At 48.7% G+C, this 12,274-nt stretch overlaps 1 protein-coding gene across 1 annotated transcript; it reads right to left on the reverse strand.

The window, feature by feature from the left end:
* Nucleotides 1–2,987: 2,987 nt before the first annotated feature.
* On the reverse strand, nucleotides 2,988–11,255 carry CPSF4L (cleavage and polyadenylation specific factor 4 like). Its single transcript, XM_073606466.1, has 5 exons — nucleotides 11,120–11,255; nucleotides 8,639–8,689; nucleotides 6,790–6,942; nucleotides 3,438–3,533; nucleotides 2,988–3,094 (listed from the first exon to the last, which is right to left on the reverse strand). The coding sequence occupies exons 1-5, from the start codon at nucleotides 11,220–11,222 to the stop codon at nucleotides 2,988–2,990; spliced, it is 510 nt and encodes a 169-aa protein (XP_073462567.1). The 5' UTR covers nucleotides 11,223–11,255.
* Nucleotides 11,256–12,274: the final 1,019 nt, after the last annotated feature.

Genomic DNA, 12,274 nt, shown 5'->3' on the forward strand with positions numbered 1-12,274 from the left:
GTTGTAGGCTGGGGTTGTAGGAAGGGGGTATACGTTGTAGGAAGGGATTGTAGGAAGGGGGTACGTGTTATAGGAAGGGGTTGTAGGAAGGGGGTACGTGTTGTGGGAAGGGGTTGTAGGAAGGGGGTACGTGTTGTAGGAAGGGGTTGTAGGAAGGGGGTACGTGTTGTAGGAAGGGGTTGTAGGAAGGGGGTACGTGTTGTAGGAAGGGGGTACATGCTGTAGGAAGGGATTGTAGGAAGGGGGTACATGCTGTAGGAAGAGGGTGTAGGAAGGGGGTACATGCTGTACGAAGGGGGTACGTGTTGTAGGAAGGGGGTACATGCTGTAGGAAGGGGGTGTAGGAAGGGGGTACATGTTGTAGGAAGGGGGTACATGCTGTAGGAAGAGGGTGTAGGAAGGGGGTACATGTTGTAGGAAGGGGGTACGTGTTGTAGGAAGGGGTTGTAGGAAGGGGGTACGTGTTGTAGGAAGGGGGTACGTGTTGTAGGAAGGGATTGTAGGAAGGGGGTACATGTTGTAGGAAGGGGTTGTAGGAAGGGGTTACATGCTGTAGGAAGGGGGTACATGTTATAGGAAGGGGGTGCGTGTTGTAGAAGGGGGTACATGCTGTAGGAAGGGGTTCGGTGTTGTAGGAAGGGGGTACATAACATGTTGTAGGAAGGGGGTACGCACTGTATGAAGGAGGTGCACACTCTATGAAGGATACGTGTTGTAGGAAGGGGGTATACGTTGTAGGATGGGATTGTAGGAAGGGGGTATACGTTGTAGGAAGGGGTTGTAGGAAGGGGGTACGTGTTGTAGGAAGGGATTGTAGGAAGGGGGTACGTGTTGTAGGAAGGGGGTACATGCTGTAGGAAGAGGGTGTAGGAAGGGGGTACATGCTGTACGAAGAGGGTACGTGTTGTAGGAAGGGGGTACATGTTGTAGGAAGGGGTTGTAGGAAGGAGGTATGTGTTGTAGGAAGGGGGGTGCCTGTTGTAGGAAGGGGGGTGCGTGTTGTAGGAAGGAGTTGTAGGATAGGGTTACGCACTGTATGAAGTGGGTGCACGCTGTACGGAGGGGGTACGTGTTGTATGGAGGGGGTACGTTTTGTGGGAAGGGGTTGTAGGAAGGGGGTACGTGTTGTAGGAAGGGGTTGTAGGAAGGGGGTACGTGTTGTAGGAAGGGGTTGTAGGAAGGGGGTACGTGTTGTAGGAAGGGGGTACATGCTGTAGGAAGGGATTGTAGGAAGGGGGTACATGCTGTAGGAAGAGGGTGTAGGAAGGGGGTACATGCTGTACGAAGGGGGTACGTGTTGTAGGAAGGGGGTACATGCTGTAGGAAGAGGGTGTAGGAAGGGGGTACGTGTTGTAGGAAGGGGGTACGTGTTGTAGGAAGGGATTGTAGGAAGGGGGTACATGCTGTAGGAAGAGGGTGTAGGAAGGGGGTACATGCTGTACGAATGGGGTACGTGTTGTAGGAAGGGGGTACATGCTGTAGGAAGGGGGTGTAGGAAGGGGGTACATGTTGTAGGAAGGGGTTGTAGGAAGGGGTTACATGCTGTAGGAAGGGGGTACGTGTTATAGGAAGGGGGTGCGTGTTGTAGAAGGGGGTACATGCTGTAGGAAGGGGTTCGGTGTTGTAGGAAGGGGGTACATAACATGTTGTAGGAAGGGGGTACGCACTGTATGAAGGAGGTGCACACTCTATGAAGGATACGTGTTGTAGGAAGGGGGTATACGTTGTAGGAAGGGGTTGTAGGAAGGGGGTACGTGTTGTAGGAAGGGATTGTAGGAAGGGGGTACGTGTTGTAGGAAGGGGGTACATGCTGTAGGAAGAGGGTGTAGGAAGGGGGTACATGCTGTACGAAGAGGGTACGTGTTGTAGGAAGGGGGTACATGTTGTAGGAAGGGGGTATGTGTTGTAGGAAGGGGGGTGCGTGTTGTAGGAAGGGAGTACATGCTGTAGGAAGGAGTTGTAGGATAGGGTTACGCACTGTATGAAGTGGGTGCATGCTGTACGGAGGGGGTACGTGTTGTATGGAGGGGGTACGTTTTGTATAAAAACTGAAATCACTGTAATCCAGTTACCATTATTTAACATGGGCCGGGTTGCAGCTGAAGCTGGTACCTCAGGGTGTGATTGTTGTTAAGCATGAACTTGATATGTGGAGTTACATAACTGGAGGTGACCTCACCAGGGGAACAATGCTAGGAAGCATCCCACTTTGTCACAGGCCTCCACCTCTGTTTAGAGAAGAATGTTCCAATGTGACAAAGATGCCTGTCTTCACTGTCTAAAATCTGTACTTTACCAGCTTCGTAGGAGAAACTGATCCTCCACCAGAGAGAGGTCCACCGTCCACCAGAGAGGAGGGCCGCCCTCCACCAGAGAGAGGTCCACCGTCCACCAGAGAGGAGGGCCGCCCTCCACCAGAGAGAGGTCCACCATCCACCAGAGAGGAGGGGCCGCCCTCCACCAGAGAGAGGTCCACCGTCCACCAGAGAGGAGGGGCCGCCCTCCACCAGAGAGAGGTCCACCATCCAGAGAGGAGGGGCTGCCCTCCACCAGAGAGAGGTCCACCGTCCACCAGAGAGGAGGGCCTCCCTCTACCAGAGAGAGGTCCACCATCCAGAGAGGAGGGGCCGCCCTCCACCAGAGAGAGGTCCACCAGAGAGAAGGGCCGCCCTCCACCAGAAAAAGGTCCACCGTCCACCAGAGAGGAGGGGCCGCCCTCGAGCAGAGAAAGGTCCACCGTCCACCAGAGAGGAGGGGCCGCCCTCCACCAGAAAGAGGTCCACCGTCCACCAGAGAGGAGGGGCCGCCCTCCACCAGAGAGAGGTCCACCGTCCACCAGAGAGGAGGGGCCGCCCTCCACCAGAGAGAGGTCCACCATCCAGAGAGGAGGGGCCGCCCTCCACCAGAGAGAGGTCCACCATCCAGAGAGGAGGGGCCGCCCTCCACCAGAGAGAGGTCCACCGTCCACCAGAGAGGAGGGCCTCCCTCTACCAGAGAGCGCCATCCATCATAAGAAAGTCCCTTCCATCATAGATGAGGCCGATGTTCTTGGGCAGGCAAACTGCCAAGTCTTCAACCAAGACATAAAAGGACTCTGCAGACATTGGAGAAGGTTCACACAATCCGGCCACCTAAGTTGTATGTCCAAGCAAAAAAAAAAAAAAAAATTTTTTCTAATGTCTGAATCCTAATCTGGCCACCAAAGGCCAATCATTGTGAAGTGATGTATATTTACTGCAAGCATTTCATCAAATGAAAGGATTTTTGGTTGTGCGCATGCGAGCGATCCAATTCTCCAATCTAAGTTTTTCTTTAAAATTAATCTCAGCACTGTTTATATTTAGGAAAGCCATGTGACCCTGACTCAGAGATAAACTTTATTCACGGATAGAATGTTCCTTTTGGTATAAATTACGTCAAAGCCGCAGCAGTATTACCGTGTTTGCAGAATCCTCGGTCGTACCACGGGCAGTCTTTGATTTTAGATGCCGGGTCGATGTGCAGGAAAGGACAGTCCTTGTTGCTGCATTCCCCTAATAGAGTGAAGGGAGAGGAGGAGTGTCATCTATTATACAAAAGTGGAGTTATTACTGTAACACAGGGGTCTCCAAACTGCAGGCCAGGGGCCACATGTGGCCCTTTGGTTGCCGTTATCCGGCCCTTGGGCACCATTCCTTCTCCCGATACAAGGCACCTTTCTCCCACTGACACCAATGATGGGGCACTATTCCTTTCACTGACACCAATGATGGGGCACTATTGCACCCACTGACACCAATGATAAGGCACTATTACTCCCACTGACACCAATGATGGGGCACTATCCCTCCCACTGACACCAATGATGGGGAACTATTCCTCCCACTGATACCAATGATGGGGAACTATTCCTCCCACTGATACCAATGATGGGGAACTATTCCTCCCACTGACACCAATGATGGGGCACTATTCCTCCCACTGACACCAATGATGGGGCGCTATTCCTCCCACTGACACCAATGATGGGGCGCTATTCCTCCCACTGACACCAATGATGGGGCACTATTCCTCCCACTGACACCAATGATGGGGCACTATCCCTCCCACTGACACCAATGATGGGGCACTATCCCTCCCACTGACACCAATGATGGGGCACTATCCCTCCCACTGACACCAATGATGGGGCACTATCCCTCCCACTGACACCAATGATGGGGCACTATCCCTCCCACTGACACCAATGATGGGGCACTATCCCTCCCACTGACACCAATGATGGGGCACTATTCCTCCCACTGACACCAATGATGGGGCACTATCCCTCCCACTGACACCAATGATGGGGCACTATTCCTCCCACTGATACAGACGATGGGGCACTATTCCTCCCACTGACACCAATGATGGGGCACTTTTTCTCCAACTGACACCAATGATGGGGCACTATTCCTTCCTTTTTACCAACCACCGATGCCAGGGCCTTTTCAACTCCCACCAGTCACAGTCCGCCCCCTCCTAATATTTGAAGGGCAGTAAACTAGCCCTTTGTTTTGATAGTTTGGAGACCCCTGCTGTAACAGGTGGTAAGGAACATTTGCTTGTCATTATGAATGTTCACCACTAGATGGCGGCAAAGGATCAATGATGTGCAAGTTGCTGACATTCTGATTCTTATTATTTAGACTTGGATTGTAAAAAAAAAAAAAAAAAAAACTGTCACTTGTCTGTTGCAAGCTGGGAAATGAAATCACATGACACATCGTCTTCAATTGCATTGTACAACAGCAAGGAAAATCACTATGAGATGACAAACATTGCAATGCATTCAGCATCTCTGCGACTACAGAAAAGCCATACAGAGTATCTGGTCGGTCTGATAGCCTTGCAGTGGGAAAGCGGAATAGTAAAGCACAGTCACTGTGCAGGATTACTAAAGCAGGAAGCCCGGCCTATATGTGAAATGCAATAATGGCAATACTATGTCAAATAGCAGAAAGTGCCCGTCTAATAGGGCCCCATTCACATCTCACGATTTGGGATCGTGGACAGAGTCGCTGCAACGTGCGTTTGGGTGCCATTATCCCTTAATGGCACCTCGTATTAACAGCGATTCCGCCGCCATTGTCGCGCGGCAAGCCACGCCTGTCAAAATTGCGTGAAGCTCGTCGTCGGAAGAGAAGCTGGAGCTTCTTTTCGGGCGGCAAACCCGCATGGGGCAGGCTGGCCATGTGCAAAATCCTCGTGCAAATTGCTAAAAAAATAAATAAATAAAAAGTTTTTAAAAATTGCGCTTCTTCCCGCTACGCGAGACTGTGAACAGGGCCTTAAGGGGGAAAAAAAAAAAAAGCCTAAATAAGGAAAACGAATGCAGCCACCACATCTCCGGTAGACATGCGCACTGCTGAAAAATTTGTACGTTTTCATTTCATTTTTTTTTTTTTCAAAATTCATTATTTTGAATAAATTTGTAACCTCAGGAAAAATTTGAATCAGTTATGTTCCATTCATTTAGATGCGGTATTCGTTATTTCGATAATTTGGAAAAATCCGAAATTCAAAAATCCAAAAGGAATGACAATCCAAAATAATAAATAATAATAACTATTAAATTATAGGTATTGGAATTACCTTTCAAATTCGGCTGTTAGTAAACGTAACGAATAAGAATTTATCCAAAGTTGCGAATTATCCGAAATAACGAATGCCGCATCTAAACAAATGGAAGGTAACAAATTAATAATAATAAATAATAATAAAAAGTTTATTATTATTAATTTGCATCTAAACAAATGGAACTGAACAAATTTATAATAATAATAAACTTTTTATTATTATTTATAATTATTAATTTGTTACGTTCCATTTGTTTAGATGCAAATTAATAATAATCTTTTTATTATTATTTATTATTAATTTGTTACCTTCCATTTGTTTAGATGCGGCATTCGTTATTTCAGATAATTCGCAACTTTGGATAAATTCTTATTCGTTACGTTTACTAACAGCCGAATTTGAAGGGTAATTCCAATACCTATCATTTAATAGTTAGTAATAGTTATTATTAGTTAGTTGTTATTTCGGATTGTCGAAATTTCAGATTTTTCCGAATTATCGAAATAACAAATGCCGCATCTAAATGAATGGAACGTAACAAATGAATACTAATAAATAATAATAAAAAGTTTATTATTATTATTAATTTGTTACGTTCCATTCGTTTAGATGCGGCATTTGTTATTTCGGATAAATTCATATTTGTTACGTTTACTAACAGCCAAATTTGAAAGGAAATTCCACTACCTATAATTTAATAGTTTGTAATAGTTATTATTTGTTATTATTTCGGATTTTCGAATATTCGTTCTTATTTTCATTCTTTTGAATTCTCGGATTTTCATTCTTATTTTAAAAATTTTCTCATTTCCAAATTTCCGGAAAAATGTGTTAAACTGGTTTTCGTTAATTCGAATATTTCCAAATGAATGAATTTGTCGAATTTAATTGAAAAACGAATTCAGAACGAAACACATTGCACATGTCTAAACTCTGGACTGGCAAGATCATCTCTGCTCTCTCCTCCCATCAGTATGCTCCTTGCACTGCCAACTGATTGGCTCCTTTTGTTGCTTCCCCCTCTCCCAGTCTGAGCTCTGCTGTAGGGAGTGCAAGAGGCAGACACCAGGTCAATTTTGAGCACTTATACTACTTGTATATAAAGAAATGAGGATGTATTCATGCAATAGTTTGTGTCTTTCATATCTGCCCGTAGTTTAGCTTTAATTCACACCTTCTCTCGTTCCTCACCGAACTTGGAGTAGAAGTAGCACTCGGGCATACGGTCCATGTCGTACTCGTGCAGGAACTCGCACTGGTCCCCCTTCTTGCAGAGTCCCCTCAGCCAGTGTTTGCAGACCACCGTCTTCTCCCCGGTCAGGTGACGGAACGGGCACATGGCACCTGTAACCAGAGGACGGACATAACACCAACAGATCACTTCATCCAACCTTCTCAACCACATTCCCCCGGGGGAACCCCTGAAATCATTCTCATGTCTTGGGGAACCCTAGACAATGATATCTACAGTCCATGCGCATTACTGTGATCAGAGAGTTGCAGATATAAATGGGACACCCAGATCATACCTTTTTTTTTAGCAGGACCCTGGCAAACTGTTGGTCCGTGGGAGAAGGACCCTGGTAAACTGTTGGTCTGTGGGAGAAGGGCCTCCCTACTTTGGGGGGTCCATGGGAGAAGGGCCTCCTTACTTTGGGGGGTCCGTGGGAGAAGGACCCTGGTAAACTGTTGGTTCGTGGGAGATGGGCCTTCTTACTTTGGGGGTCCATGGGAGAAGGGCCTCCTTACTTTGGGGGGTCCGTGGGAGAAGGACCCTGGTAAACTGTTGGTTCGTGGGAGATGGGCCTTCTTACTTTGGGGGTCCGTGGGAGAAGGGCCTCCTTACTTTGGGGGGTCCCTGGGAGAAGGGCCTCCTTACTTTTGGGACCGTGGGAGAAGGGCCTCCTTACTTTGAGGGACCGTGGGAGAAGGGCCTCCTTACTTTGGGGGTCCTTGAGAGAAGGGCCTCCTTACTTTGGTGGGTCCTTGAGAGAAGGGCCTCCTTACTTTGGGGGTCCGTGGGAGAAGGACCTTGGTAAACTGTTGGTTCGTGGGAGATGGGCCTTCTTACTTTGGGGGTCCGTGGGAGAAGGGCCTCCTTACTTTGGGGGGTCCGTGGGAGAAGGGCATTCTTACTTTGGGGGACCGTGGGAGAAGGGCCTCCTTACTTTGGGGGACCGTGGGAGAAGGGCCTCCTTACTTTGGTGGGTCCTTGAGAGAAGGGCCTCCTTACTTTGGGGGTCCGTGGGAGAAGGACCTTGGTAAACTGTTGGTTCGTGGGAGATGGGCCTTCTTACTTTGGGGGTCCGTGGGAGAAGGGCCTCCTTACTTTGGGGGGTCCGTGGGAGAAGGGCCTCCTTACTTTGGGGGGTCCGTGGGAGAAGGGCCTCCTTACTTTGGGGGGTCCGTGGGAGAAGGGCCTCCTTATTTTGGGGGTCCGTGGGAGAAGGACCCTGGTAAACTGTTGGTTCGTGGGAAATGGGCCTTCTTACTTTGGGGATCCATGGGAGATGGGCCTTCTTACTTTGGGGGTCCGTGGGAGAAGGGCTGCCTTATATTGATGGTCAGACAGAAGATCAATCTGCACCTACCACTGCTTAAGGAGCTCTGAGCAACCCAGATGAGAAAGGCTTGCTTGATTACTCACACATACACTTCTTCTCAAGAGAATCCCAGAGAAATAATACTAAGAGACTGACTTGCATATTACATAAATGAGAGATTGGCCAGGAAAACTCAACCTAAATGATAGACGACCACCCCACGAATACATTGTCAAGGAGAACCTACAGACAAATGTTCTCCAAGTTTCTATTCTTGATTGACCATATTAGACAAACAACCTGGACTTGGCTGTTACAAGTATGATTCAGTGGGTTTTTCACAATGTTTCTGAATGGGACTGCAGCCTCTAGTTTAATGTTTCTGTGCAGTCTCCATTCCTGAGAACACCAGAAGGTGGCGCTCTTATGTAAGGGACAAATGATAATACTGATTTTTTTCTATATTTGGCTGTAGTAAGTGTTTTGAGTTCTCTTACCTTTTCGGCATAATCCCCGAATGAAGAAAATACAGACGGCCGCCCCGGACTCTGCGCCATGAGAGAGAGAAAAGGGGGTTATTGTGGAGCCGAGCTACACAGAGGAGAGATTCTCTTCCTAGGAGAATTCCCGAAGGACGGATTTATCTCTCTAAAAGATGAACCTCTGAAGCCGAGAGGCTCTGATTTCCGCTCTAACCTTCAAGAACAATCAGATCTCCCAGTTGTATCAGGTTGGAGCCAGAATATATTCCAGAATTTATCATCTCGGGAACAAGATGTACCTTGTGTACATCTTCAACTGGACTAATGTAACCCAACTGATAAGAGTGAAGGGCTGAAATTGGTCGCCACTTAAGCGCTTGTCCATTTTTTTTCACTATATTCAAAAAAGAATATCAGACATGGATATTTTTACATAGTTCTATTGGTCCAGCTTAGATCAATATTGGTAACAATATAAGTATGTATGCACCCTATCTGTGGGGTCCCTCTAGAACAGGGGTTCTTTATGAACTTCATGAACAAAGGGCCAGCTTACTGTCAGATTGTAGAAAATGCCTTGGCGTCAATGGGAGTAAAGATTGCACTGTCATTGGCATTAGTGGGAGAAATAGTGCCCCAGCATTGGCGTCAGTGGGAGGACTGGTGCCCCAGCATTGGCGTCAGTGGGAGGACTGGTGCCCCAGCATTGGCGTCAGTGGGAGGACTGGTGCCCCAGCATTGGCGTCAGTGGGAGGACTGGTGCCCCAGCATTGGGGTCAGTGGGAGGACTGGTGCCCCAGCATTGGGGTCAGTGGGAGGACTGGTGCCCCAGCATTGGGGTCAGTGGGAGGACTGGTGCCCCAGCATTGGGGTCAGTGGGAGGACTGGTGCCCCAGCATTGGGGTCAGTGGGAGGACTGGTGCCCCAGCATTGGCGTCAGTGGGAGGACTGGTGCCCCAGCATTGGCGTCAGTGGGAGGACTGGTGCCCCAGCATTGGCGTCAGTGGGAGGACTGGTGCCCCAGCATTGGCGTCAGTGGGAGGACTGGTGCCCCAGCATTGGCGTCAGTGGGAGGACTGGTGCCCCAGCATTGGCGTCAGTGGGAGGACTGGTGCCCCAGCATTGGCGTCAGTGGGAGGACTGGTGCCCCAGCATTGGCGTCAGTGGGAGGACTGGTGCCCCAGCATTGGGGTCAGTGGGAGGACTGGTGCCCCAGCATTGGGGTCAGTGGGAGGACTGGTGCCCCAGCATTGGGGTCAGTGGGAGGACTGGTGCCCCAGCATTGGGGTCAGTGGGAGGACTGGTGCCCCAGCATTGGGGTCAGTGGGAGGACTGGTGCCCCAGCATTGGGGTCAGTGGGAGGACTGGTGCCCCAGCATTGGGGTCAGTGGCAGGACTGGTGCCCCAGCATTGGGGTCAGTGGCAGGACTGGTGCCCCAGCATTGGGGTCAGTGGCAGGACTGGTGCCCCAGCATTGGGGTCAGTGGCAGGACTGGTGCCCCAGCATTGGGGTCAGTGGCAGGACTGGTGCCCCAGCATTGGGGTCAGTGGCAGGACTGGTGCCCCATTATTGGTGTCAGTGGGAGGAATGGTGCCCCATTGTTGGTGTCAGTGGGAGGAATAGTGCCCTATTGTTGATATCAGTGTCAGGACTTATGCCCCATTGTTGGTGTAGAAGGAATAGAGCCTTGTATCAAGGAGGGGGAATAGTCTCCCGAGGGCCACATCTGGCCCCGGGGCTGCAGTTTGGAGGCCGCTGCTCTAGAAGCTGGAAATCACTGTATAGGCACTGCTACTATAGTGATCTGTGTACTTCTTCTGGGTTCCGTGCCGAGCAGCAGGACAGCCAATCAGCATAGGACCCGAAAACTAGTAGGGACTGGCTGGTGGAAGCTGTACTCTGAAAAGACATCACAGCCCCTGGCCTCAGTACTCCTCTCCAGAGCTCTCAGTCCTGAAGCATGCAGTGGGAGGAGTTATGCAAATATCAAAATACCTTGATGGGTGGGTGTCAGTTTGAAGGTGTGGGCGTTCCTAGGCAGGTTGGATTTGCATAGGTAACTCCCACACGTGAGGCCAAGCCGATATATTTGAAAGAACTGAAATCCAATGAAAGGGGCGGGGCCAGGGACGCTCAGGCTGGGGAGGAAAGTACTAGATGATGCTGGGCGTCCTCCAGCCAGGAAATGAAGCGGGGCTCTATTTGACTTGCTGCAGCTTCTAATGCACAGTGTGAGAAGCTCACAGTGTGCAGTAAAATCAGAGCAAGCCGTTTCAGTCCAGGAGAGGAGCCGGTACAACTGTGCAAGACTGGAGGGAATATTTAATGGCTCTAATGAAGACGTCTTGGATGTCCCGATCTATAATTGCACCGCTAAGGTCGGTCCCGGGCTTCCTGTCCATCGCCTGTTATACATTTTTAATGAGCGTCCCACATTACCGGTCACTCAGGCCGGACTCTCCTTTAACCCATTACACGCCGTCCGCCATACTCACTGTCCATGCCTTGGAAGGGCAGCACAAAGGATCCCCTCTGACCATCCACATCCTTCTCCAGGTCAAAGTTGAACTTCTCAAACCCTGCGATTATGTCCTGCATGGCTGCCAGCGCCTCACCTGATTGGATGCAAAGCCGGTCCTGAGAGATCTGTTCCTACAGAAATCACCATACAGAGAGCAGAGCCTCACCTTACTGAAGAGAAGACTTTCATTACAGTCAGACATTTCTACTGTGGGTCTTATTTCAGGGGGCGCACATCACCCCATCGCAGCAACATGCCACCACTCACCTGAGTGTATTGCTGCAATGTGGTGTTATTCATTCTGATTGGCACTGTATTGCACTAATGCATAAGGGTGAGTTGCTGCCTGTTACTGCATATAGATGGTGTGAATGGCGCCCCAACGCACCCCCTGCTGGACATGCATTGCATCAACCTGCATTGTAATGCACTGCCAATAAAATACTGCATACAATGTGATCTATTAGTGGTGATCAGGGCTGTTAGAAATCACGGGGCCCCATATAACCTACTTTTTTTTTTTTTTTTACCTTTTTTTTTGGGGGGGGGGGGGGGGTGGTTGTTTAGGAGAGGTGGCTTGTTTTTTTTTTTTTACCTTTTTTTTGGGGGGAGGGAGGGGGGTTCGTTTTGTTTTAACCTTTTTTTTTTTTTTTTTTTTTCTTACCTTTTTTGGGGGGGAGAGGGATGGGGGGTTGTTTCCTTTTTAACCTTTGTTAGGTTTTTTTTTTTTTTACTTTTTTGTGGGGGCTTACCTTTTTGGGGGGTTTTTTGTCTGTTTTTTTTACATATTTTTTTCTTTTTTTTTTAGGTTTAGTTTCTTAACTTTTTTAGGTTTTTTGAAAAATAAATTGTGTGTGGTGGGGGGATTGGTGGAACTACGGTTTTGGGTTTTTTTTGTCTGTTTTTTTTTTTTACCTTTTTCTGGGAGGGATGTTACCTTTTTGTTTTTTTACCTTTTTTGAGGGAGGGGGGATGGGGTTTGTTTCTTTTTAACCTCTGTTAGGTTTTTGTTTTTTACCTTTTTTTGTGGGGGATTACCTTTTTGGGGTTTTGTCTGTTTTTTTTTTACATTTTTTTTTTTTTTTACCTTTTTTTTTTGGGGGGGGGGTGGATGGGGTTCATTTCTTTT

Source organism: Aquarana catesbeiana, linkage group LG12, assembly GCF_042186555.1.
Source record: "Aquarana catesbeiana isolate 2022-GZ linkage group LG12, ASM4218655v1, whole genome shotgun sequence".
Classification (NCBI taxonomy): domain Eukaryota; kingdom Metazoa; phylum Chordata; class Amphibia; order Anura; family Ranidae; genus Aquarana; species Aquarana catesbeiana.

What these genes read in the sequence shown, in the direction of transcription:
- CPSF4L (XM_073606466.1), bottom strand. Translation starts at nt 11,222, where the DNA reads ATGCAGGACATAATCGCAGGGTTTGAGAAGTTCAACTTTGACCTGGAG. An exon ending in TCGGGGATTATGCCGAAAAG is followed by an intron (nt 6,943 to 8,638) that starts GTAAGAGAACTC and finishes CTCTGGTTACAG; the next exon opens with GTGCCATGTGCCCGTTCCGT. An exon ending in CCGAGGATTCTGCAAACACG is followed by an intron (nt 3,095 to 3,437) that starts GTAATACTGCTG and finishes CAATGTCTGCAG; the next exon opens with AGTCCTTTTATGTCTTGGTT.